Here is a 27,752-nt window from a genome sequence, read left to right as displayed (position 1 = left end):
TGAATGCTTAAGCCTCTCAAAGGGGCCCTAAAAATATAGAAAATATGAATTAAGTTTGCCTACTACAAAATTCCAAACATATTTTTAATGGTAATGTGAGGTTCCAATTAACAGTAATAGTACTTATTGATTGAAAATAATAGTTTATTGAAGAAACAAGCATTGAGGTGGTGATGTGAGGAAACTGGATTCAATTCAACAACCACGAAGGATGAGAACAGCTATGCAACTCCAGGATGTCCTTTCAGGAATGCCTTGCACAATGCCTTTAGTGGCTCTTGATCAGGCTGGATCCCCTCAAAGCTCTCAATTGCTGCCTTTGCCACCTCAGACTACATGCATTCAGATTTTATCAATTAAAAACTCATAACAGGATTAACATATATAGCAACACTAGGAAACAAATGCAGAGAAAATTAATGACTAAATCTTGCCCACAAATAAAATAAATTATACGAAATGGAGAAACAGAGAGAAAAACACCACCCCTTACTAAAGCATATCAGATGATACCAGTCAACCATGAGTTTTCTAGTACTGGTGAGACTTGCAACTGGCCAGACACTTTCAAAGAATTTACAATAACTAATTCTTTTGATTATTTGAAAATGGATGAAACTTGAATAGTGCTGCTTCCATCAATAAAATGATGAGAACTTGACACCATGAAGTGAACAAAATTACACAACTAATTAAACTTAGTAGGGTCAGTAGAAATTATGCTATATTTTGAACCTTATAACTGGATATTATCATAATTTTTTCTTTGATTTTGGAAATATATCTAGAAGAATGATACTGAATCTGATGTCAACTAAACTTGTACTTAATGATGTTGAAGGAAAAGTGCAAACATTTCAAGCAATTGCTTCTCTTCCCCTCATCACTCTCCCTTGAGTTATTCGGTAGTTCTTTTAGTTAATTAAATAATTGAAAGAAATAGGAAATAGAAAGAAAATGGTCAAAATGTTTCTTTTTTTATTGGAAAAATGGTTAAAATGTTCAAAAATAAATAAAGTCCACTCAATCTGATACCAACATGGTAATGGTACAAAGAAGTCCTGCAATACCCACATATTAAACCTCTACCAGGGACCCTTCAATGTTGCAATTGATAAAGATTGCTTGATAAACACATACATTACAACAGTTAGAAGCAGTGTCTTCTATGCAAGGAGCATTACTAACATGGGCCCAATTAACTAGAGGCTCAACTGGACAAGTAGAATCAGTGAGCTCAGTAGGGACCGAGTCAAGAAGAGATGTTGGAAGAGGAGCAGGAGCAGGAACAAAAGGATTAGGTCCCAAGGAAGTCTCTTCAACCCTACAAGTCTCACTCTGAAGAAAATTCTGAGGGTCAAAAAATGACTGAGACTCATGAAAGGTGACATCTTTTATGATGATTTTCCTTCCAGTAACTGGATCTAGACACTTGGTTCTCTAAGTAATTGCCTTAGGATCTAGCTTGGTTCTCTAAGGATCATTGACATGAATGAAGCACACGCAACCAAAAAACCTTTGGTGGAAAGAAAATACAGGTTCATTTGGACACAGAACAAAGAAGGGGGACCCAATACTCTGGATGGCATCTTGATTAGATAAGATGCAGTGAGAACATGAGACTGGAACTTCTTTGGCACCTTGCTTTGAAACAAGAGAGAAAAGAGCAATTTCCAATAGATGTCTATTTTTCCTCTATGCAACTACATTTTGTTGTGGAGTGTAATTGCAAGAAGACTGATGTAACGTTCCTCATCTTCAAAAAACACATTTAGAGAGTTCTTGAAACATTCACCCACATTGTTAGAAATGGAATTATTTAATCTTCTTCCTAAACTAAGTCTTAATCATCTTGCAAAGACTATGGTGATTCTAGGTACCTCCTCTCTTTCTTTCATCACATAAATCCAAGTACACCTCGTAAAGTGGTCAATAAAGATAATAAAGTAATGATAGGCATCCATAGAAATAATGGGTGAAAGACCCCACACATTAGAATGAACCAAATCAAAAGGAACAAAACTTCATTACTAGAGCTTGGATAGTTTGTTCTACAATGCTTACACAATTGATACATTTCACCAAATAGACTCTCAATTGACACTCTTTCAAATAACTTTGAAAACAAAACTCTTAACAACATAAAAGATAAATGACCCAATCTGACATGTCAAACATAGATAGAAGCACTAGACTCCTTGCATTCACGGTTATGACCTGTTAAAGCTTTAAGAGCTGAATTAATATCTTGATTGAGATAGTAGAAACCTCCAACCTCAAGACCACTCCCAATCATTTGCCTCATCAGCCAGTCCTGGAAGACAGTGTGTAGGAAAAAAAGTAACAATACAATCCAAGGTCTTGGTGATTTTTGAAATAGGAAGAAGTATTTGTCATGTGTTGGAGGCCCGAGTCAAATGTGACCCATGAGCCATAGGAATGAGGCTGAATGGCACTAAGGGCAGAAGTAATGCATGTCTTAGCAAAGGATGAGGAATAAATAGTGAATTGTTTCGATCAATTGAGGATGTCTACCTCTTTAGTTGTGAACCCAGGGAAGCTGTTAGGAGTGATCTGTATCACACAAGAAGAAGCACTAGGGGTTCTAGACTTTTGCACTCCATCCACCATATTTGATCTTGCTACATGCCCAAAAATACCTTGGCCTTTATTTGGCTTTTCCTCCTTTCTAAGAGCTGCTGGTTTGAGATGGGGATGCAAGACCCAGTAGGCATCTTGGTATGTTTCTCTGCTCCACAATGAGAGCACTTCAAAATTTTCTTATCTCCTCCCCCTCCTTACTTCTAATAGTCAAGAAGGCGCCTCCAGGCGAGGTGCTTCCAGAACCCCCTGAGGCGTATGCCAGAGGCACTGACACATCTGAGGCATGCGCATCAGGTGCAAGAGGCGTACGCCTCTTGCGCTTTTTTCATGAGGTGTGCTAGAGGCGTACGCCTCATGTGCCTCATGCACGTCTGATATAAAAAGACAAAAAAAAAAGAAAAAAGAAAAAAAAAGGAAAGGAAAGGAAAGGAAAAGAAAGGGAAGGGAAAGAAAAAGAAAGAGAAGAAAAAAAGAGAAAAGGAAAGAAACGTAAAGGGAAGGGAAGGGAAGAAAAGATAAGGGGAAAGAAAGTGGTTTGCCCCCTACTCCTTCCCCCCACCCCCCTTTCAAATCTTTATTCTTCTTAATATAAAAGATTTGTATTAAAAATACAGAAAAAAATGAGATCCCCCCTTCTTCTTCATCCTCCTCTGAACTCCCCCTGCTCTTAAGGAGGCTTACACCTCTTGCGTTCTGAACTACGCCTCACACCTCAAGGTAGTGGAATGCCTCGCATAACGCCTCTGCGTTTTAAAACATTGGAAGAGTCAAGTCCATGAAGGAATTTGAACACCCTCCCTTCAATTTGTTTTTGGTACATTTCTTGGTTTTCAGAATTCTTCCAAAAAATAAAATAAGATGATGATCAAACTCCTCACAAAGCCTTTCAAGAGTAGCAAAGTTGCAATTGGCAAATTTCCTTGAGTTAAGATTGCAATGTCTTATGTCAATCTATAAACTCTTGCATTTTTTTCTGTCCATAAGTAGTAGATAATTTCTCCCAAATTTTATAGGTTGTAGGGCACTTCTGAACTGTCCTAACAATCTTTGGTGTCATGGAGGATAGCAACCATGTCATGACCAAAGCATTTTTTCTCTGTATAAGCCCCATATGTAGGTTCTTCCATCTTAGGTTCTTTGACTCGTCCATTGATATACTGTAGCAAACCACACTTGTGGTAAAACATTTTGCTGAAATAAACCACTCCTTGAAGTTGTATTCATCTAACTTCGCATTTGTGATGAAGACTAGGAGAACTAGGGTTCTCCATGTTAAAGAAAACATCACTTGGTTGATTTAGAAGTTACTTCACTTGGCTTGAGGACATAATGGACTCTTGCTGAACTTGAACCTCACCCAGAAACAACAGATACAATTAGTACTGCTCGGCCTATAAGTTGGGAAGCCACTCCCAAATGACAGCAAGAGAATGTAAAGGAAAATTTAAGCTGCAACACTAATCAAACACCTGGCCTGCAAACTCCTGCACTACCAACAGTAAGGTGCTTCTTGGCTTGCAACCTATTACTGTTCAGTCTCTAAACACTTCAAGTAACAAGTCAACAAGCAATCCTTCAACTCCAGTCAACTAGAAGTGTGGTCAGAAATGCTTCTTCAACTGCACCTGCTAGCAATTCACAGTCTTAACCTACCTACCGCAAGTTACTCTGGTAGTCCAGAGACTATTCACAGCTTGTCTTGCCCTAGTAGGGCATAACTGAACCTGTTCTAGGTCCACTTGAACCTTCTCCCAAGGAAAAAACCTAGGAAGAAACTAGTTTTAGAGCATCACGAGCATAACTGAGGTTTCTTTGACAACCCTAAGCAGAAATAAGAGAAATAAGGAAGATAAAGCAGCAAAAGAATAGATTTCAAACCAGTAGAAGTTATAATATCAATGTTCTGATACCATGTTTACATTCAGCCTTAAAGAGAAGAAGAAAGGTTGAGAGAAATGAGTGGCACACTCTAACCCCCCCCCCAACTATCTTTTATATTACAGCATTAAGAAAGAAAGTACAATAGCAAAGAAAAAAGTACAATGACAAATATGCCCTTAATTAGTAGGTAGTAAGAAATATCTTAAATACAATGTAAACCCAGGCCTGTTAGGCCTAATAAGAAAGAAAAGAGATAACTAGCATAGCATAAGCATAAGAGGGCCCAAGCCCATAAAGTTAGGCTCCACAACATCTAGAAGTCACATGAAATGTTGTTTAGTTATCTTTTTTTTTTTTATATATTTATTTGATAAAACAGAAGATGCTACACAAGACGGGGGAATGGAGGTGGGGTTAGGGGATATATTCAGAAATGCAGCATGAGTCAACCAATCAGCAGCTTTGTTTGCTTCCCGGAAGACATGATCCATCTTCTCTTTCAGATCCCAGCACTCTTCTATGATTGTCAAAAGGTTCCATGGGGGGGGGGGGGGGTAGCACGTTTCTTTAGGCAATTGATAACCAATTTTGAATCTCCCTCGATGAGCACTGAAAACTTCTGAAATTTAGTGTGACATTGTGGGCCTCCCAAACGGCCCATACTTCAGCTACATTAATGGTAGTTTTGCCAATGCAATAGTTTTTTTATTTCCAAAACCCAACCACAATGATACCTAACAATGCAACCAACCAAGCACATGCCATCCCTATTACAAGAGGCATCAAAATTTATTTTGATGGCCCCTCTTGCGGGCCATCCCAGTAAATGGTCTTCCATGACTTCTGGTGAGGTCTGATATCACCTTCATGAGAGGATTTAACCCTAAAGAACAGGTCCGTAGCTTTCTCGATTAGAACAGGGGGAGGCATCAATTTATTGTTGAACAGATTCTCATTTCTGTTTTTCCAAATGTACCATAAAATAATTCCACATTTTTTGTTAAACCACAAATCGAAGGACTCGTTCTTATTAATTCTCGATTTGGAAGTCCTCCACCAATCTATAACCAAATTATTATCCTCCACTGAGCCATCAATATTTGCCCCCACTACCCGCCAAACTTGTTAGCATAGTGGAAATCTTTGAAAATATGATCAAGATCCTCCTCACCGCAGATTGCACAGGCGCTATCAATGTTATGGCCCCTTCTAATAAGAAACCTTTTTGTGGGGAATTTATGGTTTAGAAGAAGGAAAAGGAAAGCTTGTAATTTAGGAGGGCAGAGTAATTTCCAAATACTTCTCATTTCACTCTGAGGAGGTGCATTGTTTTGAGAAGCCAAATACTCTAGCTTGTAAGCCAATCTGATTGTAAAATCACCATTTGAGGATAACCTCCACACCAGATTTTCCTCTTTATTAGAGGGGATGAGGATAGATTGAATTTTCCTCCACGACCCTACATGAACTAAAGACTTAATGAGCCCTTCATTCCAAGTTCTATCAACATTCATCACCTCCTTAACCATGAGATCCATATTTTCAAAAACATCATGGCTGACATCATAACTGAGGGGATTGTCTCCAGCCCATATGTTCAACCAGAATTTCACATTTAATCCATTACCAATTTTCCACCCAACACCCCTATTAATAACTTCCTGGGAAGCTAGGATTCCCCTCCATGGCCACGAGATCACTTTCTTAGAGTTAGTTTCCTAGAAGTTTGTTTTACTGAGATATTTAGGGGTGCATACTTTTCTCCAACTTAGAAGATGGGTGGGCTTCCTTTCACTAGATTTGGAGCAGATAAATTCTCTCTGAGTCTTGTCCAAATCATCTATCTCACTATTTGGAATTTTAAAACACCTCATGATGAAATGAGGTAAAGTTCCTAGCGAGGTATTGGCAAGAGTCAACTTTCCCACCAAGGAAAGCGTATTTTTTTCCAACCTGCTAATTTATTGGTAAATTTCTCATGCAGTTCTTGAAGTTCTCTTTCTTGATTCTCCCCTCCAAGATGGGGGCCCCCAAATATTTAGAATTTTTGGATTCTCGAGGGATTTTCAATATTTTATCCATGATTCATTGCAATCTATTTGGAATATTTTTTGAAAAAAACTCACTGAGGATTTTGAGAAATTTGGCTTCTGGCCTGAAGCAAGACAATCATCTACAAACTGCAGAATAGGGATCGCAGGCCCATTTCTTAAAACTTTACTACCAATTAACTTTTCCCCACTTAAAGATTCTCTATCAAAGGATCAAGCCAGAATATCAGCACAAAGCACAAAAGTGTAAGGGACAGAGGATCTCCCTATTTGATCCCTAGAGGGCTGGATCTCCCTAGAGGGAGTACCATTAATCAAAAGTCGAAAAGAAGAGGATCTTATGCATTCCATAACCCAAGAAATCCATTTGCTATGAAATTCAAATCTAAGAAGTACTTTTTCAATGAAGTCCCATTCAAGCCTATCATAGGCTTTCTCCATATCAATCTTGCAAGCCATTATACCTTGTTTACCCTTTTTCTTTCTCATAGAGTGCAACATTTCATGGGCAATCAAGATGTTATCAGAAATTTGTCTATTTGGAACAAATGCACTCTGGAAAGGGGAAATGAAATCCTCCAAAAGCAGTTTGATCTGATTAACCAGAATTTTCACAATGATTTGGTAAACCACATTGCAAAGGCTAATAGGCCTAAAGTCATTAACTAAATCTGGGTTCCCTTTTTTGGGGGATAAGAGTGATGAAAGTTTTATTTAGAGCTTTGCTCATTTTCCCCGAGTGGAAAAAGGCTCTGACCTCTCTACACACAGAGTCGCAAATTATTGCCCAATATTTTTTGAAAAATAAAGCATTTAACCCATGGGCCAAGAGCTTTCAGATCCGGAATAGAGTTAAGAGTTTTGAAATTTTCCATATCTGAAACCTCACTAATATGGCTTTGGTTTATCTCATTGGGAATACATTGGTCACTAATAAGGCTTTGGTTTATTTTAGTAGTTCTAGGGTCAAGAGCTAGATACTAGGACTATTAAAACATGAAAATATAATTTGAATAACAAATTATTCTTCTCTACGTTGATGGAATAAATAAACAAGCAGTTTATTCTTTTACCTGTTCTATTTTTAATCTACAAAATTCTTGAAATCTCTAATTGATTGTAGGCAAAATCTATGGTGCATAAACTGCTCTGTTAGACCAAAAATGTGAACTAGGTAATAAAATGACACTTCACAGCTGACATCTTTAAAAGTGTTAATAGTCTTGATGGTAAATACACCTTTTGAAATGTGAACCAATGAAAAGTAATAGACAATGTGAGTTTAACGTCACTAGCTGAAATCTTGATTTAACGTGCAGCAAATATTTGTAAATGCACTGTAGTTGGACCCTTTATTGGATTCTATATACGAGGGATGTAAACATTCTGAAAATAAATTTTGAGAAAACCAGAGATTTAGAGACATACACTAATCATATTTCCAGAAAGGCGCCTATTTATTATATCCATCATGACATCCTTCGAAAATTCTGGATGGCACTGTATACCCAGAACATTATCTCCTACTGCAAACATCTCAACTTCTGTTTTCTCTGAGGATGCTACCACCAAAGCACCAGGAGGAATACATGTGACCTGCAACAGAATCAGAGGAAGACATATAATGTAGATTGAAAGGTAATAATAGGATTCTTGTTCTCGCAGAATTTCTACAGAGGCATACCAACTGTCTAATATACTACTCAAACATACAACCATAAGCAGATGGCAGATCAAAGGTCCAAGTAGAAGCAGAAAAATCATTTGGTATATGATTCTGCCCATGATTATGTGGTCCATTTGAGCGAGTGAAATACAAGAGTTCTTGGAGAAAAAGGGCAAGCCCCTAGTCATACTTAAGGAGCATAGGGATGACATGTTCTTTGCTAAATAGTAACTACTCAAAGATGTTCCATGGGGGTAGAACCACTGCCCATCATCATATTCCAATCATTGATTTTTTTTTCTTGTAGTAAAATTAAAATATATTAAAAAAGAATTAGTAAAGAGGACTTTTCAGCCCAAGAAAAAAGAAAGCCTAAACAATTTTAGCACTATTGTGGCACCCATAACTGAATGCTTGAAGGGAGGTGAATTTACTTGGACTCCCGCAGCTGAGAAAGCTTCCAAGAGCGGATGATAAAGGCTCCAGTGCTAGCTTTACCAGATTTTAGCAAGCTTTTCGAAGTTGAATGTGATGCATCACATGTTTGAATTGGAGTTATCCTTAGTCAAGAAGGTTGTCCAATTGCTTACTTCAGTGAAAAACTCAATGATGCTAGAAAGAAATATTCCACTTATGATGTTGAAGTTTTATGTCATTGTGCAGGCCTTGAATTTTTGAAAGCATTATTTTATCCAACAAGAGTTTGCATTGTATTTAGACCATAAAGCATTAAGGACCTTGACTCACAAAAAGGGGTTAAGTGAAGACATGCATAATGGGTTGATTTTCAGCAGGAATATAATTTTGACTTGAAGTACAAGGCTAGACAGAAAAATTGAGTAGTTGATGCACTTAGTAGGAGAGTCCATTTAGTGCCCACTATATCTACTGATGTTGTAAGACAAGGATAACCAAACGAAGTTTGTGTGGACTGTGGAATGATAATTACTTATTCATGGGCAATAGGCTATGTATTCCAGTGGGCAGGGAAGGAGCCTCCATTATGCATCTTCAATTTGTAGATGATACACTTATTTTGGTGGATGCTTCAGTGGTTCAAGTGCTAAAATTGAGGGCTACACTAAAATGCCTTTTGAGTTTTTAGTTGGGCAAAAAATCAGTATAAATAAGAGTGATAAATGGAGTGGATAACATCTCTCAAACTTGTTTATAGAAGTGTGCAGCACCTTTGGGATGTTTGGTAGGGGAATTTTCATTCACATACTTGGGGCTTCCAATAGGTGCAAAGGCATTAGTTTCATTGACATGGCAGCTGGTGATGGATAGAATCGATCAGAGATTAGAAGGGTGAAAAGAGAAGTACTTGTTATTGGGTGGGAGGAATAACATCAATAAAAAGTGTTTTGTCTAACTTGCCAATGTATTACTTGTCTTTGCTTAAAGTTCTGTCATCTGTGGCAAATTCAATTAAGAAGATGCAAAGGGAGTTTCTTTGGGGCATTAAATGTATGGAAAAGAAGTGCCATTTAATAATCGATCAGAGACATCTTCTGAAAGAGAGAACAAGTAAAACGCTGTGTTTAAGGGTAGCTCACTGGCTGAAATCTATGGAGATATTCTCTGAATTTTCTATGGCTGACTTGTTGAGAAAGTGGAAAGAGGTAGCCACCACTGCTCTTTGTAAGAGGACCTATAGACCCTCTTGGAGCCCCCCTCCCGCTGGATAGACGATGCTTTGCAATATGACTAAAGAAAGATATTTTTAAGGAACACAACATTTCTGGAAATCCTAAGTTAACAAGCTTGAGGATCACAAAAAGAAACCCTTTACTACATGAACTGTACCCCATGAATTCACATGGCAAACTGTGGGTGAGCTTAGTCCATTCATGAGAGCAAAGATGAACAAAGCGCACACACCAAACACATGAAGGGATGAGAAATCTGGTGGATGATGAAACAAGCTCTAAAGGGTGAGGTGTTACCAAGAACTGAGGGTATCAAGTTGACGAGATGTATAGTCGTATGGGTGACCTCCACCCAAAAAGTAAGAGAATGGAAGTCCTACAACAAGGTTTTCTCAACATTCAGTATATGTTTGTTTTTGCATTCAGCCACCCCATTCTATCATGGTGTTCCTAGGCAAAATTTTTGTGGTTGTATTCCCCGTTCTCTTAAGAAGATTTGAAAGTCTGTATCAATGTACTCCCCCCTGAATCTGGACAAAGTATGCCGATGGTTGTATTGAACCGGTTCTGTATCATGGCTAGAGAAAGTTAGAATATGGAGGGAACTGATTTATATCAAAGAAAATACATCCAAGTATAGAAAGTACAGTCATCAACATAAATCACAAAATATGAATAACCCAAACATTAAGTTATAGGAAATGACTATACATCACTGCGAACCAATTTAATGGGAACTTCATAACATGCAGAAGAAATAGAAAAAAGCAAGATATGGCTTTTACTCAAACCACATGAAATGCAAGATTTATTCACACGTGTAAAATAAGTAGCTTTAGTAGACAAACAACCAGAATGAAATAAAAATTCTAGTTTATTAGCAAAAGGGTGGCCAAGGCATCTGCCATAAGTGCCACTCATTATTCCTACAAACAAATTTTGAACTGAGTGCTGGAAAGTAAATAAGAGGAAACAGATGAAGTTGGTGTCTTCTCAAACTCAAGAGCAAACAACCGTCCAAGTCTACTCCCCTTCCCCTTCATTGTCCTAGTGCATTGGTCCTGAATCAAACAATCATCATGAGGAAAAGATATGATATTACCATCCTCAACAAGTTGTCCAACAGAAATTAAATTCGTAGTAAGTTTAGGAACAAAAAGGGTTTTGGGGGAGATGAAACAAAGAAGAGACTGAAGTATGTAGGGACAAATCACTACAACCAATGATTTCCAATTTTTCACCATTAACTGTAATGTTATGTTTATAAAGAGACAGGTTTAAGATACTAACTAGAATGTACCCCTATTGTGATTAGAGGCACCGGAGTCTATTATCCAAATGTGACTAGGTAAAGAACAATAAAGAGAAGACTCACCAGACAGCCCAATGGCTGAAAGCACAGCAGGAAATAGTTGTAGATGCTATGTTGCATCTTCTCAATAAGAAAACCAAAAGGTTCACTCTTAGTTGAAGGCACAAATGAAGAAGAGTGAACCATACCACCGTCTGAATTTTCAATGCTTGTCTAATAGGATTTGTGCTGACCTTTCTTGTAACCCAAGGTACCTCCCCTTAGGTGGACTACAGATGCTCGGTTTGATGTATCCTTGTTGTTGGTAGTAGGTGCAGGTATTCTTTTGTACCACACTCTTTCATTCTTTTATTTTGTATCATAATTCTTGTGTCTTAGGGACAGATTTGTCCATTTACTTTTCATTAATATAAATACTTTTCTCTTGGTGTAGTCACCTCATTAGACACACCTCAAATCTGTTTATCTTCTCTTGTTCAAACTGCACTGGCATGGTTTCAGAGCAAGTTCAATCCTCTTGCTATTGATCTCAGCACACTTTCTCTTCCATTGAGCATTGTTTCGGTCTCTTTTTGCCCAACACTGGTATAGTATATTTTCTGCACTGAGACGTCATTCAGGTCAGTATTTCACAGATTTCTCTCAAGTGGCTGATCTAGTTGGGCTAAGATTCTAGATCTTGTGTTGCCCTAGGCTGATCTATCAGCCTCTATAATATGGTGAAGATCAGATCTGTATTTCTAGGGTTTTGTTCCCTTCTCTGATTCAGTTTCTCTGAGAAATTTCCCTGACTGTCAAAGGACTTTCACTTATTTCCAGCCTACGTGCAATTGTTTTCTGCACTATCTTGCTTTCAATGGCTTTCGAAAGAGGTGATGTGCTTCCCATTAAGTTTGATGGCACCGACTATGCTCTGTGGCAATTCCATTACCAGTTTTATGTTGAGGGAAAGGATCTATGGGGGTATATTGATGGAATCACCACCAAGCCTGAAGAAACTAATGCAAAGGGGCTGTAAAGCTGGAGGATTAATAATGCTCAGCTTACATCCTGAATCCTCAATTCAGTTAATACAGATGTGGCTGTCCCTATGAGGGGTCTCAAGACAGCCAAGGAGATGTAACTATTTGGAAAAGGTTTATCAACAGTCCAACATCTCAAGACAGTACCATATTAAAACAACGATATTTTCATACAACCAGGGTGAAGGAATATTCAGAAATACTATGCTGGCTTTGTCAAACTCTGGACAAAGTATGAGCTTGTTCACACTAGAGAGATATCTTTGGCCTATTGTATCAAGGCTCTAAAGGAACACTTTGATACGAGAAAAGTCATACACTTTCTGATGCATCTCCATTTGAGTTTGAAGTAATCAGATCAAATATTTTGTGTAGAGACACTATTCCAACCCTTGATACTAACCTTGGTGAGTTGAGGAAAGAAACAAAGATGATCACTCAGTCAACAATGAATGCTAGAATTGGAGTGAAGAGTGTGTTTTTAGCTACAGATATATCCAAATCAAAGAAAGATATATTCAAAGTGCAATATTATTAATGTAAGGAATTCGGGCATGTTGTATCCCACTGTAGAAAGAAAAACACCTGTCCTTACTACAAGAAGCATGGGCATATTATTACTGAATGTCCTACTAATCCATCTAAGGAAAACCAATATAGAGGAAAGAAAAATTAGCACAAAATTAGACTGCTATTGAAGGATCAGATCATGCAACGTCTTCCGGTGCTCAAACCAAGAATGTCACCTCCTTTGCCTTTTCTGCTTTTGGCTTGTCTGGTGAATGTATTGTGCTTCCCCTATTCATCTTTGGATCATAGATTTTGGCGCCTCCAATCATATGACAGGGGCCACTTGTAGTCAATCTTCTTACCCCCTCCCTTCTAGTCTGCATATTGTTATAGGTAATGGTGAGAAACTTGATATTGTGAATTGTAATGATCTTTGTCTACCTCTTTCACATTCCCTCAAACATTATTTGTTCCTAAGCTTACTACCAATTTAATATTTGTTGGTCAACTTGTTGAGCATGGCCATACTATCACTTTCCCACATGATGGTTGTTTGATATAAGGCCAGCGCACTAGGGAGATGAAAGGGAAGGGGCATAGAGTGGGATGGTTATTAAGAAGCTAGCCTCTTCTGCTAGTTCTTGTTTATTGTCTTGGGTCTTGTAATAATGACTGAAACATTTGGCATTGTCGTTTAGACCATTCTTTTGCAAAGAAACTTGATTCACTTATTTCATTTAATTGCTTGCCTTTATCTAAGAATGTTGATAAAACTTGTATGTCTTGTTGCTTAAGAAAAAGTAATGTTTTACAAATTCCCTACTACACATGCTACTGCACCTTTTTAGTTATTGCACAATGATGTTTGGTCATCTCCTGTGATTTCCATAATAGGATTTAGATATTTTATTACCTTTATTGATGATCATACATGTTATACTTCGATCTATTTTTTGCATAAGAAATCAGATGCCTTTTCTGTATTCAAAACTCTTCATGCCAGAATTACCACACACTTTAATGCTATTATTTGTACCCTAGCTTCAGATTCAAGGGGAGAGCACATGGATGGGGAGTTTCTTACCTATTTGCAGCATCATGGAATACAATCACAGAGATCTTGTCCTGGCACTCAACAAAATGAAGTTGTTGAATGCAAGAATGGCCACATTTTGAGTGTTGCTAGAACCCTTTTTCTGGATTCCCATGCTCCAACAACCTTTTTGAGTGGAGACGGCCAGTATTGTTGTGCATCTCATCAACCTTCTTCCATCATCAGTTATTGGTAACGTGTCCCCACATCAGTTATTTGAACTTTAGTGTTTCTTTACTTACATTGCTCTACTAGTGTTTCCAAACCACCTAACCACTATGGTTTTCCCTCATACCATAGCTCCTTCTCTGCTATGTGGTCTACTAGAGATATTCCCAAGTCCTACCAACAAGCCATAGCTCACACCCATTGGAGAGATGCCACGGATTCTGAAATAGATGCTCTCCTAGAGAATGATATTTGAGAGTTAGTTTCTCCTCCTAATGTTTCAACCATTGGAAGTCTGGGTATATTCAGTTAGATTGAAGTCTGATGGTAGTGCTGATAGATAAAGGCAAGATTGGTTGCACTAGGTTTCAAGCGGGATATGGAACTATGAGGAGACATTTGCTCCAAATACCAAGATGAGCACAATTCATCTCCTTACTATTTCAACAGTGAAAAGTTGGGTTATTCATTAGATGGATGTAAAAAATGCTTTTCTTTCATGAATAAGATTTTATTAAACCAGCAAATAAGAGTTACAGGGAACCCATGGAAAGGCACGAGGTGCGACCTTTCCTTTAAAACTAGTTACAGAATTATAGGTTCAAAAGAAATTACACAAAAGCCCAAAATAAAGTAGCCCGAGAAACCCCTTGTTTTGCAAGTGAATCAGCCATTGAATTACTAACTAAACACTGATTGTCATATTCCTTGTTAGCCATTTAACCTTTTTGAGAAGATCTCTATAGCCCCAGATCACAGAGTCTGGATCCTACAACCAACCCACTATCACCTAGAGTCCCCTTCAATAATCAGATGCTCTATTCCTAACTGGTTTGCGAGCTGGATTCCTTGCACAGCAGTAAGTAATTCGGCCCTTATAGAGTCTCCCACACCCACAGGACCTGAATACAAAGATATAATACTACTGTCTTTGTTTCTCAGCACTCCTCCTATACCTGAAGGTCCAGGGTTACCTTGGCTACTCCCATCAAAGTTCAGCTTAATAAACTACTCCCCAGGTGGCATCCATTCAACCACATATCTGTCCTTGGTAAAATGTTAGCCATTGCTAACCAGTTTCTACATAGGTCATCAAAAGAATATGCATAAAAGAAATTTTGAGTTTTTAGCCACTGAATTGCCCTTGTCAAAATACATTCTTTAACTTCTGAGAAACTCCTTTCTTTTTCACGAAAAATTCTGGTGTTCCTTTCTTCCTAAACAGTCCACAACAAAGCTGCTCTTATATACTTCCACATAACTCTCCCTTTCTTTGTATGCCATACAAAGGTAGACGGACTAAACAGTAAGCTAGTATCAGATGGCAGGTTCCACCTACACTCAAACAACATAAAAATCCAATTCCATGAAGTTGCAGTAAAGGAGCAAGAGATCAGTAAGTGGTGATAGTCCTTATTCTGAGTTTTACAAAGAACACACCGATTAGGGGATAAGCACCATTTTGGTCTCCTCTTTTGCAAGCTTTCCAAGGTATTATCCTTACCAGTTACCATAAAAAACTTTCCAACAAAAAACAGCAATCTTTGGGGGAATGGGTCTAATCCAGAATTCTTTAACTAGGAAGTTCTGGGGTGCAGAATTGGAGTAGAGGGACTTGAAGAAAGAAGAGCAAGTGAAAAAGCATTTCAGGTTAGGGGTCCAAATTCTTGTGTCAGGTTTGAGGGGATCTAAGCAAATAGACTCAAGTGAAGACAACAGTTCTGAAACAGTAGCACTTTCATCTTCACGTAACCCTCTTTGGAACCCAAAATCCCAGTTTAAGGCCAAAGAAGATGTTGGGGAGGAAATAAAACTGGAAACCGACTCTTTCTTATAAAGGGAAAGAGAGTAAAGAGAGGGAAAAGGGTCTTTAAGAGGTTGATGGCCTACCCAAATGTCTTCCCAAAAAAGAACATTGTTTCCAGAATTAACATCATACCTCACCAGATTGAAAAAATGGGAAAGGATTCCGTGTATAGCCTTCCAGGGTGTTGCAAGAGTCATCCATCAAGATACCCCGACATCCCAACCGTTTTGCAAGAGTCGTCCATCACCACCTTGTGCCACAACCTCTCTCTTGAACAGTCATCTCCAAAAACACTTCCCTAGTAAAGGTTCATTCTTAAAACCAGGTTATCTAATCCTAATCCCCCTTCTTCCTTACTTCTGCTGACTATCTCCTACCTAATCAAATGATCGCTCCCACAAGAAGTCCCTCATCACCTTTTCTAGCTTCTTAGCTTCCCTTGAGAGTATCCTAAACACCAAGAGAAAATAAACCGAAAGACTGGCAAGAGCCGCTCTAATCAAGGTCACTCTAGCCCCTATCGAAATATAACTTTTCTTCCAAGAAGCCAACCTCTTTTCGAACTTTTCCATAATTAGATACCAAAACCGACTTTCTTTTGGGTTAGCTTCTAACGGAAGACCCAAGTAGGTTAAAGGCCAATCAAACATAGAACACTCTGCACAACCTACTATAGCCTCTATCTCCCAACCTTCCAAATTGATTCCAACCACACAACTTTTGTCAAAGTTAACTATCAGGTTTGAAGCAGACTCAAAGGATTTAATAAGATCTTCTAGGTTTCTCACTCTCCCCAAGTCTCTCCCTTCACAGAAAATGATAATATCATCAGCAAACTGAAGATGAGTTACCAAGACATTATTCTTGCCTATCCTCCACCCACTTATTAGCCCTTCCCTGTCTGCTTTATAAATCATTCTACTGAACACATCCACCACAAGTGTGAACAAGAAAAGTGAAAGAGGGTCTCCTTGCATGCACCCCTTACATGCTGGGAAAAAATCATTGACCCCTCCATTAACTAGAATTGAAAAATGACAAGAGGTTATGCATCCACTCACCCACCTGCACCATATATCCCCAAATCCACATTTTCTTAACACTTCTAATAGAAAATTCCAATCCACTGAGTCACAGGCCTTCTCAATGTCCAACTTACAAATGAAACATTGATTGCTCGATCTCTTTATTTCCTCCACACATTCATTTGCTATAAGGATCTAGTCTACAATCTGCCTATCTTGTACAAAGGCTCCTTAGGCTTGAGTAATGAGAGAGGGAAGGACCTTTTTAATACTTAAAAAAATAACTTTTTCCACAATCTTATAGACGCTAGTCACCAAACTAATCGGACTGAAATCTTTAGGGTGTTTGGCATTTAATCTCTTTGAGATGAGAGCTAAGAATGTGGCATTAACTCCACGACTAATCACATGGTTGTTTTCAAATTCCCTAAAAACCTCAAACAAATCTTCTTTGACAGTGTCCCAACACTCTTGATAGAAAGCCATAGTAAAATCATGTGGTCTAGGAGCCTTTGACTTATCTCCTCCTCTTCAAAGTTCCTTTCCAGCCAACCCGTCTCAACAACTGATGGACTTGGCCAATCCAGATCTTCCACTCTCACCCGTCTCTCCAGGAGCCTACTCAAAATGGATTTGAAGAGAGTTGCAAAGCAATTGGCTATATCCTCTTAGGACTCGATTTCCACTCCTTCAACCTTAAGCTTGGCCACAAAATTTTTTTCTCCTTCTCCCATTGGCCATAGCATGAAAGAACTTGGTATTCCCATCCCCTTCTTTGATCCATTTATGCCTAAATTCTTGTCTCCAAGATATCTCCTCCATGACCAGGACCTCTACCAGATCCTTCTTCAAATTCCATCTCAATTCTCTTTCTTGTGCACTCATGGTCCTTTGATGCACCCTTGAATCTAAACCCTCAATTTGGGCTGACAATCTGGCTTTTAGCTCTTCTAATCTACTAAATTCCTCCCTACTCCAATCTTTAATTTTGGATCTCAGACTTTTCAATTTCTTGTGAAATCTAACCCCTTTCCACTTCACTCCCCTAATCTCTTCTCTCCACCACTCAACTTTATGCACAAAATCCGGGTGTGTCAACCACATGTTCTCAAACCTAAAGGGTTTAGGTTCAAGCCCAAAGGTTTCTTGGCCTAACTCTATAGGACAATGATCTGAGGTAACTCTAAGCAGAGCTTTAGCCACCAAACCCCTCCAGTGTGCTTCCCAATTTTCGTTGAAAAGAAATCTATCTAGTTTTGAACAAGATGGATTCTCCTGGAAATTAGACCAAGTGAAGTTGACCTGTAGCATAGGGATCTCCTTCAAATTACAACTATTGATAAATTCATTGAAGCGCTTGATGTAGCTTCTGATGGACTCCCCTTCTCTTTGAACTACATTAAGGAGACTCTCTTGGGACCTCGGACATTTCTTGTTGGTGATGATGTGCGAGGTGAATAACCCCACGAACTGCGCCCAACTCTTGATTGATCCTGGCACAAGGTTCCGACACCATGTGCGAGCTACTCCTTTGAATGTGGTGGAGAAAGCTACGCACATGCAGGACTCGTCAGCCCCAGCTAGGTGCATCTGGGACTGGAAGGAGTCCACGTGGTCGTTAGGATCGAAAGATCCGTCATACTTGTCAAGGGGAGGCATCTTGAAGTCCTTGAGCATCGGGGTCGCCAAGAGCTCGGGAGACAGAGGGGATGACCCGGAGAATAGAGGAGCGGTCTTTGTAGCTACCGAGCTCGCCTCTTCTTTACCTTTAACATGTTCCTGTTGTCTTGCGAGATGGTTGTTCTGGACTGAAGTTCGGCGTGCCTTGCGACGCCTTCGTTGTTGCTTCTTCATGGGCTTTGCATTGGTGCTGCTAACCTCTGTATGGTCCGGTACTGCTTTGCCGCGAGGTAGCTCTTGGTTCCTTGGGTTTTGAGGCTGACTGTCGTGGATGGAAGGTCCTTGCCTTGAGTACGCGGCCAGAACCCCGAAACGGTTACCTGCGAGCGATCCGCCTTCTTGATGCGAACGCCGAGGAATGGCCCTGTTGGGCTGAGTGTCCTCGGACCTGTTTCTGATGTTGCCCTGTGAAGCAGGCGGGGTGATCTGTCTGTCTCTCCTGCCAAGAGGTGAGACTTGGCTCCCGAGAGTAAGTGAGACCTGGGAAGTCTCCTCGCCTCGGTGGGGAGATCGAGTGATGTTTTACACACGAGGTCGGTTTTGCTGAGTTGCTGGGTGCCGGGGTGGAACCGGCTATTGGCTTGCGGCAGTGGAGGGAACTGCTGCTGGTAGTACTGGTAGAACACATGCTACTGGTATTGCTGGAATTGCTGGACTTGTTGCATTTGGACCTGAATGGCCCGCACGCAGTGTACCAGGTCATCGAATTGGGATTGCCTAACTCCGGGGGGAACCACAGACGGTTCAGCGAAGGTTGCGCCCACCATTGGAGGGAGCGGGGCATTCACCTGTGTAGCGCTTTGTGGCACGGTCAGTGATGGGACCCTAGCCGCAGTGAGCGGTATGGTGAACTAACCAATAAGGTTGCCCCCCAGAGACGTTCATTTCAGTGCTCTGTCCAGCGTGACTGGAAGAGGCCATTGATTTCAGATGAAAGTTGTTAATTGTGAATAAGGCTTTTTTATCGTCTTCCCACAGACGACGCCAATTGATGTTGCGCGATCTGACTGCTCCCTGCTGGAGGATGATTTGGCTTCCAATCGGGCGGCGAGCTAAGTAAATCTGCAGAACAAGATCAGAGAACCCGGGGTGGCTAGCCCGGTGAGGTCGCTCTGATGCTTAAGTTAGTAATCTTATGCGAGTTGAAGAGCTTTGAGAATATAGAGAGCTAGAGAGCAGAAAAATCACGCATACCTTAAGCCATTGGGGTTGGAGCCTTTATATAGTTGAGTAGTCGTGGGGCACACAAAAGAGTTCTGGCGGAGTCAAGATAAGTCTTGCTCCGCTTCCGAATGAGCAGTATGCAGGTAAGGATTATCTCGTTTCGCCTCTGATTCTGGTAGAGTCAGGATAAGTCCTTATTGTGATCCCGAAAAAGTCGGGGCATGTTAACTCATTGTGATCTTGAGGGATTCGGGATTCGTTAGAGAGACCTCTGGAGTTGGTTACGCGGGAGTCAGTTATGTGGCACTTCGAGTTATTGGTTATGAACTGGTACTTTGGTCTTTTAGTTCCGAACTAGCTTGGATACTGAGGTACCTCGATGCCGAGGTGAGACTTGCGACGAGGTGGCCCTGTTCCGAGGTGAGCCTTAAGCCAAGGCGGCCTTTGTGTCGAGGTGACTAAATATGCAAGCTCAATTGTTGCGAACTGAGCTTGTTAAGCTGAGTTGTCATCTTTTGGTCAGGTCGTGTCCACGTGTCCCCTTTTTACTAGGTCGGGCCAAATCACCCTTCATCATATGCTAGGTTCACTCAAAGATCCTTATATTACTCACTATTCACCTACAGAGCCCTCAAGTATCACTTTATTGCTGCTTTATGTTGATGATATTCTCAAAACTGGAGATGACCAAGAAGGTATCCATCAACTAAGTCAAGCCTTCAAAATGAATGATTAGGGACTGGTGACATTTTTTCTTTTTCTTTTCTTTTTTAGAGGTAAAGACCGGTGACATATTTTCCAAGCCTGAAAGTTCATCATAATTCAATTATCAAAAAAAAAAAAGTTTATCATAACTCCAGTGGCTACTTTCTTAATCAACAGAAGTATGCCACTGACTTGGTCAAGCTTGCCCATCTTACCGACACTAAGATAGTTGATACACCTTTGGAAATTATCTTAAGCTAAGCAAGGATGATGGTCCACTCTCAGAAGATGCTACTCTTTATCGTCAACTTGTAAGGAGTCTTATTTACCTCGCAATGACACGCCCAGGCATCTCTTATGCTATCCAAATTGTAATCTAGCTTGTTTCTACACCCCATCAATCCCACATGACAGCAATACACCATACCATCTGATATGTTAGGGGTAATGCTTCTTATGGTGTGTTCTTTCCATCCTATTCATCTCTCAAATCATTAGCTTATGTATATGCCGACTAGACTGGTTGTCCAGATGCTAGACGGTCCAATGCAAGGTGGTGCATCTTTCTAGGTGAGTCTCTTATTTCCTAGAAATGTAAGAAGCAGCAAACAGTTTCTAAGTCATCCACTGAAACAGAATGTCGAGCCCCTTACTTCTCTCCCAACGGACCACCCAACCCAAAATGTTGGATGATCCAACCACACATTTTCAAACTTGAAAGGTTTAGGTCTCGAGATCACCACAAATTTCCTTAATATGATTGGTTTATGGTCTGATATAAAAAAAAAAATAAGTGCTTCCTGAACCAACTCCCAAACATTCATCTCCCAATCTCCTGAAAAAGGAAATCTGTCAAGCCTTCTCAATATTAGTGGGAGGAAGGCTGATTGAAAATAATGAGTTTTCAATCGACCTTCTTAAATTACATATGTTTCAAGGTTGGATAGTTCAACTATAAAATTTTGGGAAGATGATTGGGTAGGGATTGGTAAATTTTGTCATCTTTGCCCATGGTTGTATGGTTTAAGTAGGAAGAATGTGTCTATTGAAAAGAGTTTTGAAGTAATCCAAGGAAAAGTAGTATGGGTCTGAAGTTTAAAAGTTCTCTGCTGGATGGGGAGATTGGGGAATGTGGATTTGTTATCAAAATTGCAATTGGTAGAGTTGCAAGTAGAAAGAAGAGATGTAAGATGGTGAAAATCCAAGAATGGTGTCTTCTCTGTCAAATCTTTGCACAATGCTCTTATAAGGAATCAAGTGGAGAAATCAGAGGTGAAATGAGTTTTTGTAAAATCCTACTCCACCTAGGGTAGAAGCACACTTTGAGAGCTTTACTTGTACCCTATTGTATAGTCTCTGGTATACATGGGCGTTTTGTAATTAGAAATACTTCTGAATGAATCACATTATACTTTGCCTTTTCAAAAAGTAAGTTATAGATATTGATGTAAGATGTCCAGCCACTATGGCGCTCATAACCTACTTAATGACTTATCTGTTGAAAAACAAAGCAAGCAACTTCATCCATTATCAAACAGTTCCTTGGACAACTAGGTTGTTGAAATGGGAAGCCAATGCATTTCTGTCGCATCATGCTACTGTTGCCATGCATATCATCAAAAGTCACCTCAGCTTGAAGCAACGATAAGCAAGGGGAAATCATGAAGAGACTCTTTGGAAGTACAGGAAAGAACATAAAATGATTAAATTGATGACAAGGGGTATGTTAGTCACAGTGTATTGGATTCAGAGATCAACTAACTCTATGGCTGATGGTCTAGCTAAACAAGGGGGAAACTGTTCAACCACACTTTTCCCCTGAATAAACAAAGCCAAAACCATAAATAGATATTTCTTGATATACAGATAAACATCTACAAAGATAACCACTCAGATTGGCCAACCTTCATAAAGACTTCAAGGTCATAAATGGGTAATTCCACATAATCACAAGTAGTGGCAGAAGAGCAGAACTTTGAAAAATCAGATAGGACCAACCCCACCCCCCAAGAAAATAAGAAAAAACCTAACTTGAAGAAAACACCAACCAAAATGGCAAAACCTAACAAAAGAAAATAAAAGAAAACACCAACCAAATCAATGGAAAACACCTCCAGTGATTTAAATTCAGAGCTGAGATCTACAACAGTACAACCCAGCCAAAATGCATTCCCCTGACTCCAGATTTTCCTCCAGATACCTAATCCAGCAGTATCTCCCCCAGCCCCCATCTCATTCCATTGTCATGAAATACTTCCAATAAGAGTTGCTTCACCATTAAACCCTCACCCCCCTAATCTCTGCACTTCAGAAATAAGATCAACTTTAACTCCTTAGTAAGTAATAAGTTGTTCATGCCCATTGCTCCAATTCAAATAATTTTGGCATTCATCTAAACTCTCTGGCATCACCAAGGAACTAGACACTGCCAGGTTGCATATTTAGAAATAAAATAGATGTATTTGTTTTAGGTTAAGTTCAGACATTATACTTCAAGAACAATCAATCAATACTCCAATCAAGCAGTTGGAAGCCTTTGAACTTGGTCTTAAACATATCTGACTCGTACCCTAGGCCATAGAAACTAGCAAAGAAGGCTCCGGGCAGATCACATGCTGATAAGTTGGAAGCCAACTCTAAACCATTGGTATATATATGATTTCATTGCTTTTAAAAACAAATGAGAAACCTCTCACGCTATATTCCTAGACAAAAATGTGTCTCCCTAAGGAAGTTGGTGGACTGGGAATAAGAAATCTGGAGAAATTTAATTCTGCCCTTCTCAGTAAATGGTTATGGAGATTTTCTACTTATAGTAATGCATGGTGGAGAAAACTTATTGCGGCGAAGTATGGGGTGGAGTGGGGTGATTGGAGATCTAAGGATCCTCATCCAAGAGGGGACAGATCTCTCTGGGCAGGCATATTGAAGAATTTTCCTATCCTCTTGGATGGGATCAAACTTAAGGTGGGTAAAGGGGATAGAATTAAGCTTTGGAAGGATCCCTGGTGTTCAGAGAGCTCCTTGGCAGATGCTTTCCCCCTCCTTTTCCAAATCTCTGTGAATCAAGACTCTTTAGTAGCTGAGAATTTTAATGTTTCTAGTGATTTCATTATTTGGACTCCTCCTTGTAGGAGAAGTTTGTTTGATTGGGAGGTGGAAGAGTATGTGGCGCTGTTGGGGCTGCTGCAAAATCGGATGATAGATTTGAGTCAGAAGGATGAATGAAGCTGGAAATGGAATGCAGAATGTTGTTTCTCTGTTAAATCCCTGGTTCTTAAGCTGTACAGGTCAGGTCAGGTGGATTTCCCTGCCAGTCAGATTTGGAATCCAACTAGTCCCTCCAAGATTAAATTTCTGGTTTGGACAAAGGCTCTTGATAAATGTCTGACTACAGTTAATCTGGAGAGATGTGGCATTCAGATTCTGGATCATTCTTGTGTTAGACAGTTTTGTATGCCCTTAGCTTCAATCTGATTTGATGTACTTTTGATATTTAGTGTAAATAAATAAAGTGCATGTTTGATTCATATTGTTTGGTATAATTCTGTGCAAGACCCTAAAATTGGACACTTATTGAGACTCGTGCTAGTTTTAAATGTTCACAGCCATTGGATAAGTCTTGGGAGATTTATCCTGCCAAGGCTGATACCGGTGTGCCGCCAAGTGTTGGGATGGCCTGTCTCGGCCACCAGGGTAAGACCCAAGGCACATGCAGTATGGGATTACTTGAATCCTTGAACCGGACTAGATTTCCAGTATTGCCCTACACCTTAGAGACAGATGGGCAAAACCGGAAAGTTACACCTGACTCCTAGACTCGATTATGATACTTCACTAGGTGTCGGATCGGGCTGTCTTTGATATGCCAATCAGTGAGATCCTTAGCGGGGGTCAAAACCTGGGCATGTTGGGGCAGTTTAAGAATTCATCGGAGTGGATGATCATAGTGACATGATCAACCCCATTGTCGGACAAAGGTAATGATCGGGAATGCCCTCTCTCTGATGGAAACCAAACTGCTGGCAGTTGATTTCAATCGTTGGAATTTTGTTTTGCAAAATTAATATATATATATATATATATATATATATATATGTACGGTTTCAAAATGTTTGCAAATTGTTTTAATTCCTGAGATCCATGTGAGTGGAGAGTGCAGCACTATTCCTTGCAGCCGAGGGAGAAGTCCTCTCTTGTCGGGTAGTGCTTGATCATTAAGGGCTGAGAGGTTAAGTGTAAGACCATTTAGGATAGTATCTGATGGGCTAATTTTGCACCTGCCCACAGTCCCTGGGTTTTTATAAGATGTCTTGGCCCAGGGACCACTTAATGTAAGTGTTGGGCCCATAGGGTCTATATGATGGGCTCAGGGGTTCATTGAGCTTTTCAGTGAATTCGGCTGGGCCTTGTGATAAAGGCTGAGCCGAACCCATATGGTTGGTGTGTAGATCAATGCTTGGGTCCCATGCCATACAAAGAAGTCCAACTGGGCAGCAGATTGGAAACTACTTAAGCACTGAACACTTAATGGGCCAAAAGCCCATTTCGAACTGGGCCGATATGATCACCCATCTATGGGGCGAATCTAGGATTAATGTTAGCAAAAAGATTGGGCCTTTAACCTTATCCACTCTGAGAGACCAAATTCAAATTAGATTTGAATCTGGTAACCTCCTGATAAGATCAGGAGTAAGCTAACCTAATCTGCATATAGGATTAAAATCATCCCCTATCCAAATACTGGTTTGGATTGGGATAACACCTCTTTAGGAGGATTCTTAATCAAGAAGAAAAGAGGAGAAACCCTAAGAAATCATAATCAGATTTCGAACCTAGGGTTTTGTGCAAGAAATCATCCTGCGAATTGAGATAGGATCTCATACATATTCACTTCAAGAGTTCTCCTCCAGTCGCCGCCATTCTTTCTTTCAAGATTCGATCTTTGAAGTAGAAAGAAATCAAGAAATCGGTTCTTGACATCAATTTTGCAGAAAAGACTGAAAAGATTTGGAGCTAGAGTTTCCAATGGATTCTTGCAAAGGATTCAGTGTAGGACGCACTCTGCTGGTTCCGTTCCACATACAGTTGTGTCATCTTCAGCAGGAGCAGTTATTGGTGTCCTCTTTGGGCGTGAATACCAACTTTGGGAGATATTGCTTCTCTGGATCAGGTATAATCCCTCCCTTGTCTTTGGTTTAGATCTGGTTCGATTATGGTTCAAGTAGGATCCTTGAATATTGTATTCTCAAATTAGGGAATATGATTCCCAATTGGAAGAAGGTAGGAAAATTTTGAAATTTGCCCACCCATTCTGCAATCTCTATGGTGTCCATACGATGGATCCTACCATTCTTTCATCTTGTGGTTTGTGTGGAAATCTTGCAGAATCTATACACCATTTGTGTATCCACTGCCCAGTTTCTTCTATGGTCTGGGGGCATTTTCTAAAGGCTTTGGAGATTAGTTTGGTTATGCCAAAATCAGTGAATGTTGAACTATTGGAGAATTGAGGGCCTCAGCAAGAAAGGAAAGCTTGTATGGAGTGCCATTCCGGCAGCTGTGTTATAGTCCATTTGGACTGAGAGAAACAACAGAATTTTCTATAGTAAATTTAAAAGCCCGGATGAAGTAGTGCAGAGATCTGTGGGCAAGTTATTCTCTTGGGTGTCGGTAACTGAGGAGTTCAAACATCAGAATCTGTCTCTTTTGTTTTGTTCCCAGTTCTGGATGAGTTTGTAATTTGATTTGTGCCCAGGCAGTTTTAGTGGTCTGGGTTTTGATGTATTAATCATCTTTTTCTGTGCTGAATAAATTACTTTACCTTTTTCCAAAAAAACAACATTCATAGACAAAAAATAATTGATTGAAATCTAATTAAAAATATTTCAATATCTGTTAAAACTTCAGTAACCACAGAATCTTCTATTGAATCTTCTATTGCTTGTAAGGTGAACCTTTGCTTGTTAATTGATCAACTCCCCATTGGATCAAGGCATTGCCCATTTAATAAAGAATCCCACACAAAAGAACCCTTATTAGAAAATATCTTGATCAGAGTAGCTCATTGGGTCAAAATATGGCATTTTGTAGCAAACCTTATTTCAGCAAGGAGAGAAATTTCACTACTTCAGCTAGGGATGAATTGAGGATGATTACTAGAGAATCTATTCTCTAATATTGTGCAAAAAACAAATAATGGGATTTAGTGGGTAAGGTAGTAAAGGCCATCTACAGACAAAAGGGTGCTTGGCACATCCTCTTTGTGCATATGTTACATCATTATCACTAATTAATAAGGTGGACAGTTAGCAATCAAATGAACAGCAGACATTATATGTAAATAGACAAAGGTCAAAAATAAATAAATAAACTAAGACCTGATCGCGGTGGCTCTCAATAACATTAAGACGGGACTTCATTTCCAACCCATACAGTTGTATTACCATCTTTTGTTCGACACAAATAGACTTTATGCCGAGCTCCCATCCCACCGAAGCCCTTCCGGTTTTCCCACCTAGCGCCCGGGCCAAGACCTGTGCGTTTTTAGATTTCCAGATTCAGAAGTAAGGGAATAAAAATTGCACAAGTGAGAAGTGACGATGAAATAAAGTTATGAAGTTATGATTAAATAGTATACCTGGTGACCGAAGCATATCCCTAAAAGCTTCTTCTTATTTGAATGCAAGAGTTTGAGGATATCACATAGGTAAATTATCCAGGGAACGTCATTGGCATGAGCATCGGCACTACTTCCGGTGATGACGAAGCCATCATAAGAATCGATATTGGTTTCAAAGGAGAAGTCACCATCGATGACGTTAAAGATGTCCCAGCGTTCGTCATCCCCGTCTCTTAGGAGGCATTCGAGCATTTTACCATAGCCACCGTAGATACGCTCGGTGTACTCGGTTGCATGCCCCGTCCTCAGCACTGCAAAACGCCGCTGCCCACTCATCCTTTCATGGCCTTTAATTGCCCCTTTTACAGTTGAAGGTGTGGAACTGTTGCAGCGGATGAGCTGCCTATGCGAAGATATTTGTTCATTGGGTACAGGGAAATATGTGATTTTAGGCGGGAACGAGTAGCCAAGTACGCGCACGGTTTCCATTGCTGATCAGGCGGGCTCGACTCACGACCTAAACTTCTCACAAAGTAGATTTTAAAGAGGCGGCGTAAGCTTAAGCATTATTACTAAGCAAGCCGTTGACTCCTCCACCGCATCTAAGGTTTGTATCATGATGTAGCGCGATGTAGTCGCTCCCCTCGAGGTGACGGGTTTCTAGTGAGACGACCGAGAAGTTGATCTTCAATGACATGATCAGAGAATCTAGTCGATGCTTAAGTTAGTATACTTGTTGTGATCTGAAATAACTTGAAAATATAGAGAGTTGGAGAGTAGAGAAATCACACGT

General features: G+C 39.9%; 1 protein-coding gene across 3 annotated transcripts; it reads right to left on the bottom strand.

Annotated features, from left to right (window-relative positions):
* Window positions 1-27,752, bottom strand: LOC148874315 (gamma-glutamyl peptidase 4-like). Of its 3 annotated transcripts, XM_088964272.1 has the most exons (5): window positions 26,978-27,690; window positions 26,718-26,873; window positions 12,932-13,072; window positions 7,965-8,132; window positions 1-332 (listed from the first exon to the last, which is right to left on the bottom strand). In XM_088964272.1, exons 1-5 carry the CDS (start codon window positions 27,446-27,448, stop codon window positions 222-224), a joined length of 1,047 nt encoding a protein of 348 aa, XP_088820398.1. In that variant the 5' UTR covers window positions 27,449-27,690; the 3' UTR covers window positions 1-221. The 3 variants fall into 3 exon arrangements, with proteins under 3 accessions (XP_088820398.1, XP_088820399.1, XP_088820400.1); XM_088964273.1 differs by lacking the exon at window positions 12,932-13,072 and having other exon boundaries at window positions 26,978-27,752; XM_088964274.1 differs by lacking the exon at window positions 12,932-13,072 and having other exon boundaries at window positions 26,784-26,873; window positions 26,978-27,660.

This window comes from Nelumbo lutea, chromosome 1 (assembly GCF_056320005.1).
Source record: "Nelumbo lutea isolate HS-2025 chromosome 1, American lotus-T2T, whole genome shotgun sequence".
Taxonomy (NCBI): domain Eukaryota; kingdom Viridiplantae; phylum Streptophyta; class Magnoliopsida; order Proteales; family Nelumbonaceae; genus Nelumbo; species Nelumbo lutea.
Note: the sequence above shows the minus strand (reverse complement) of the source record. Positions and strands in the feature narration are given on the sequence as shown.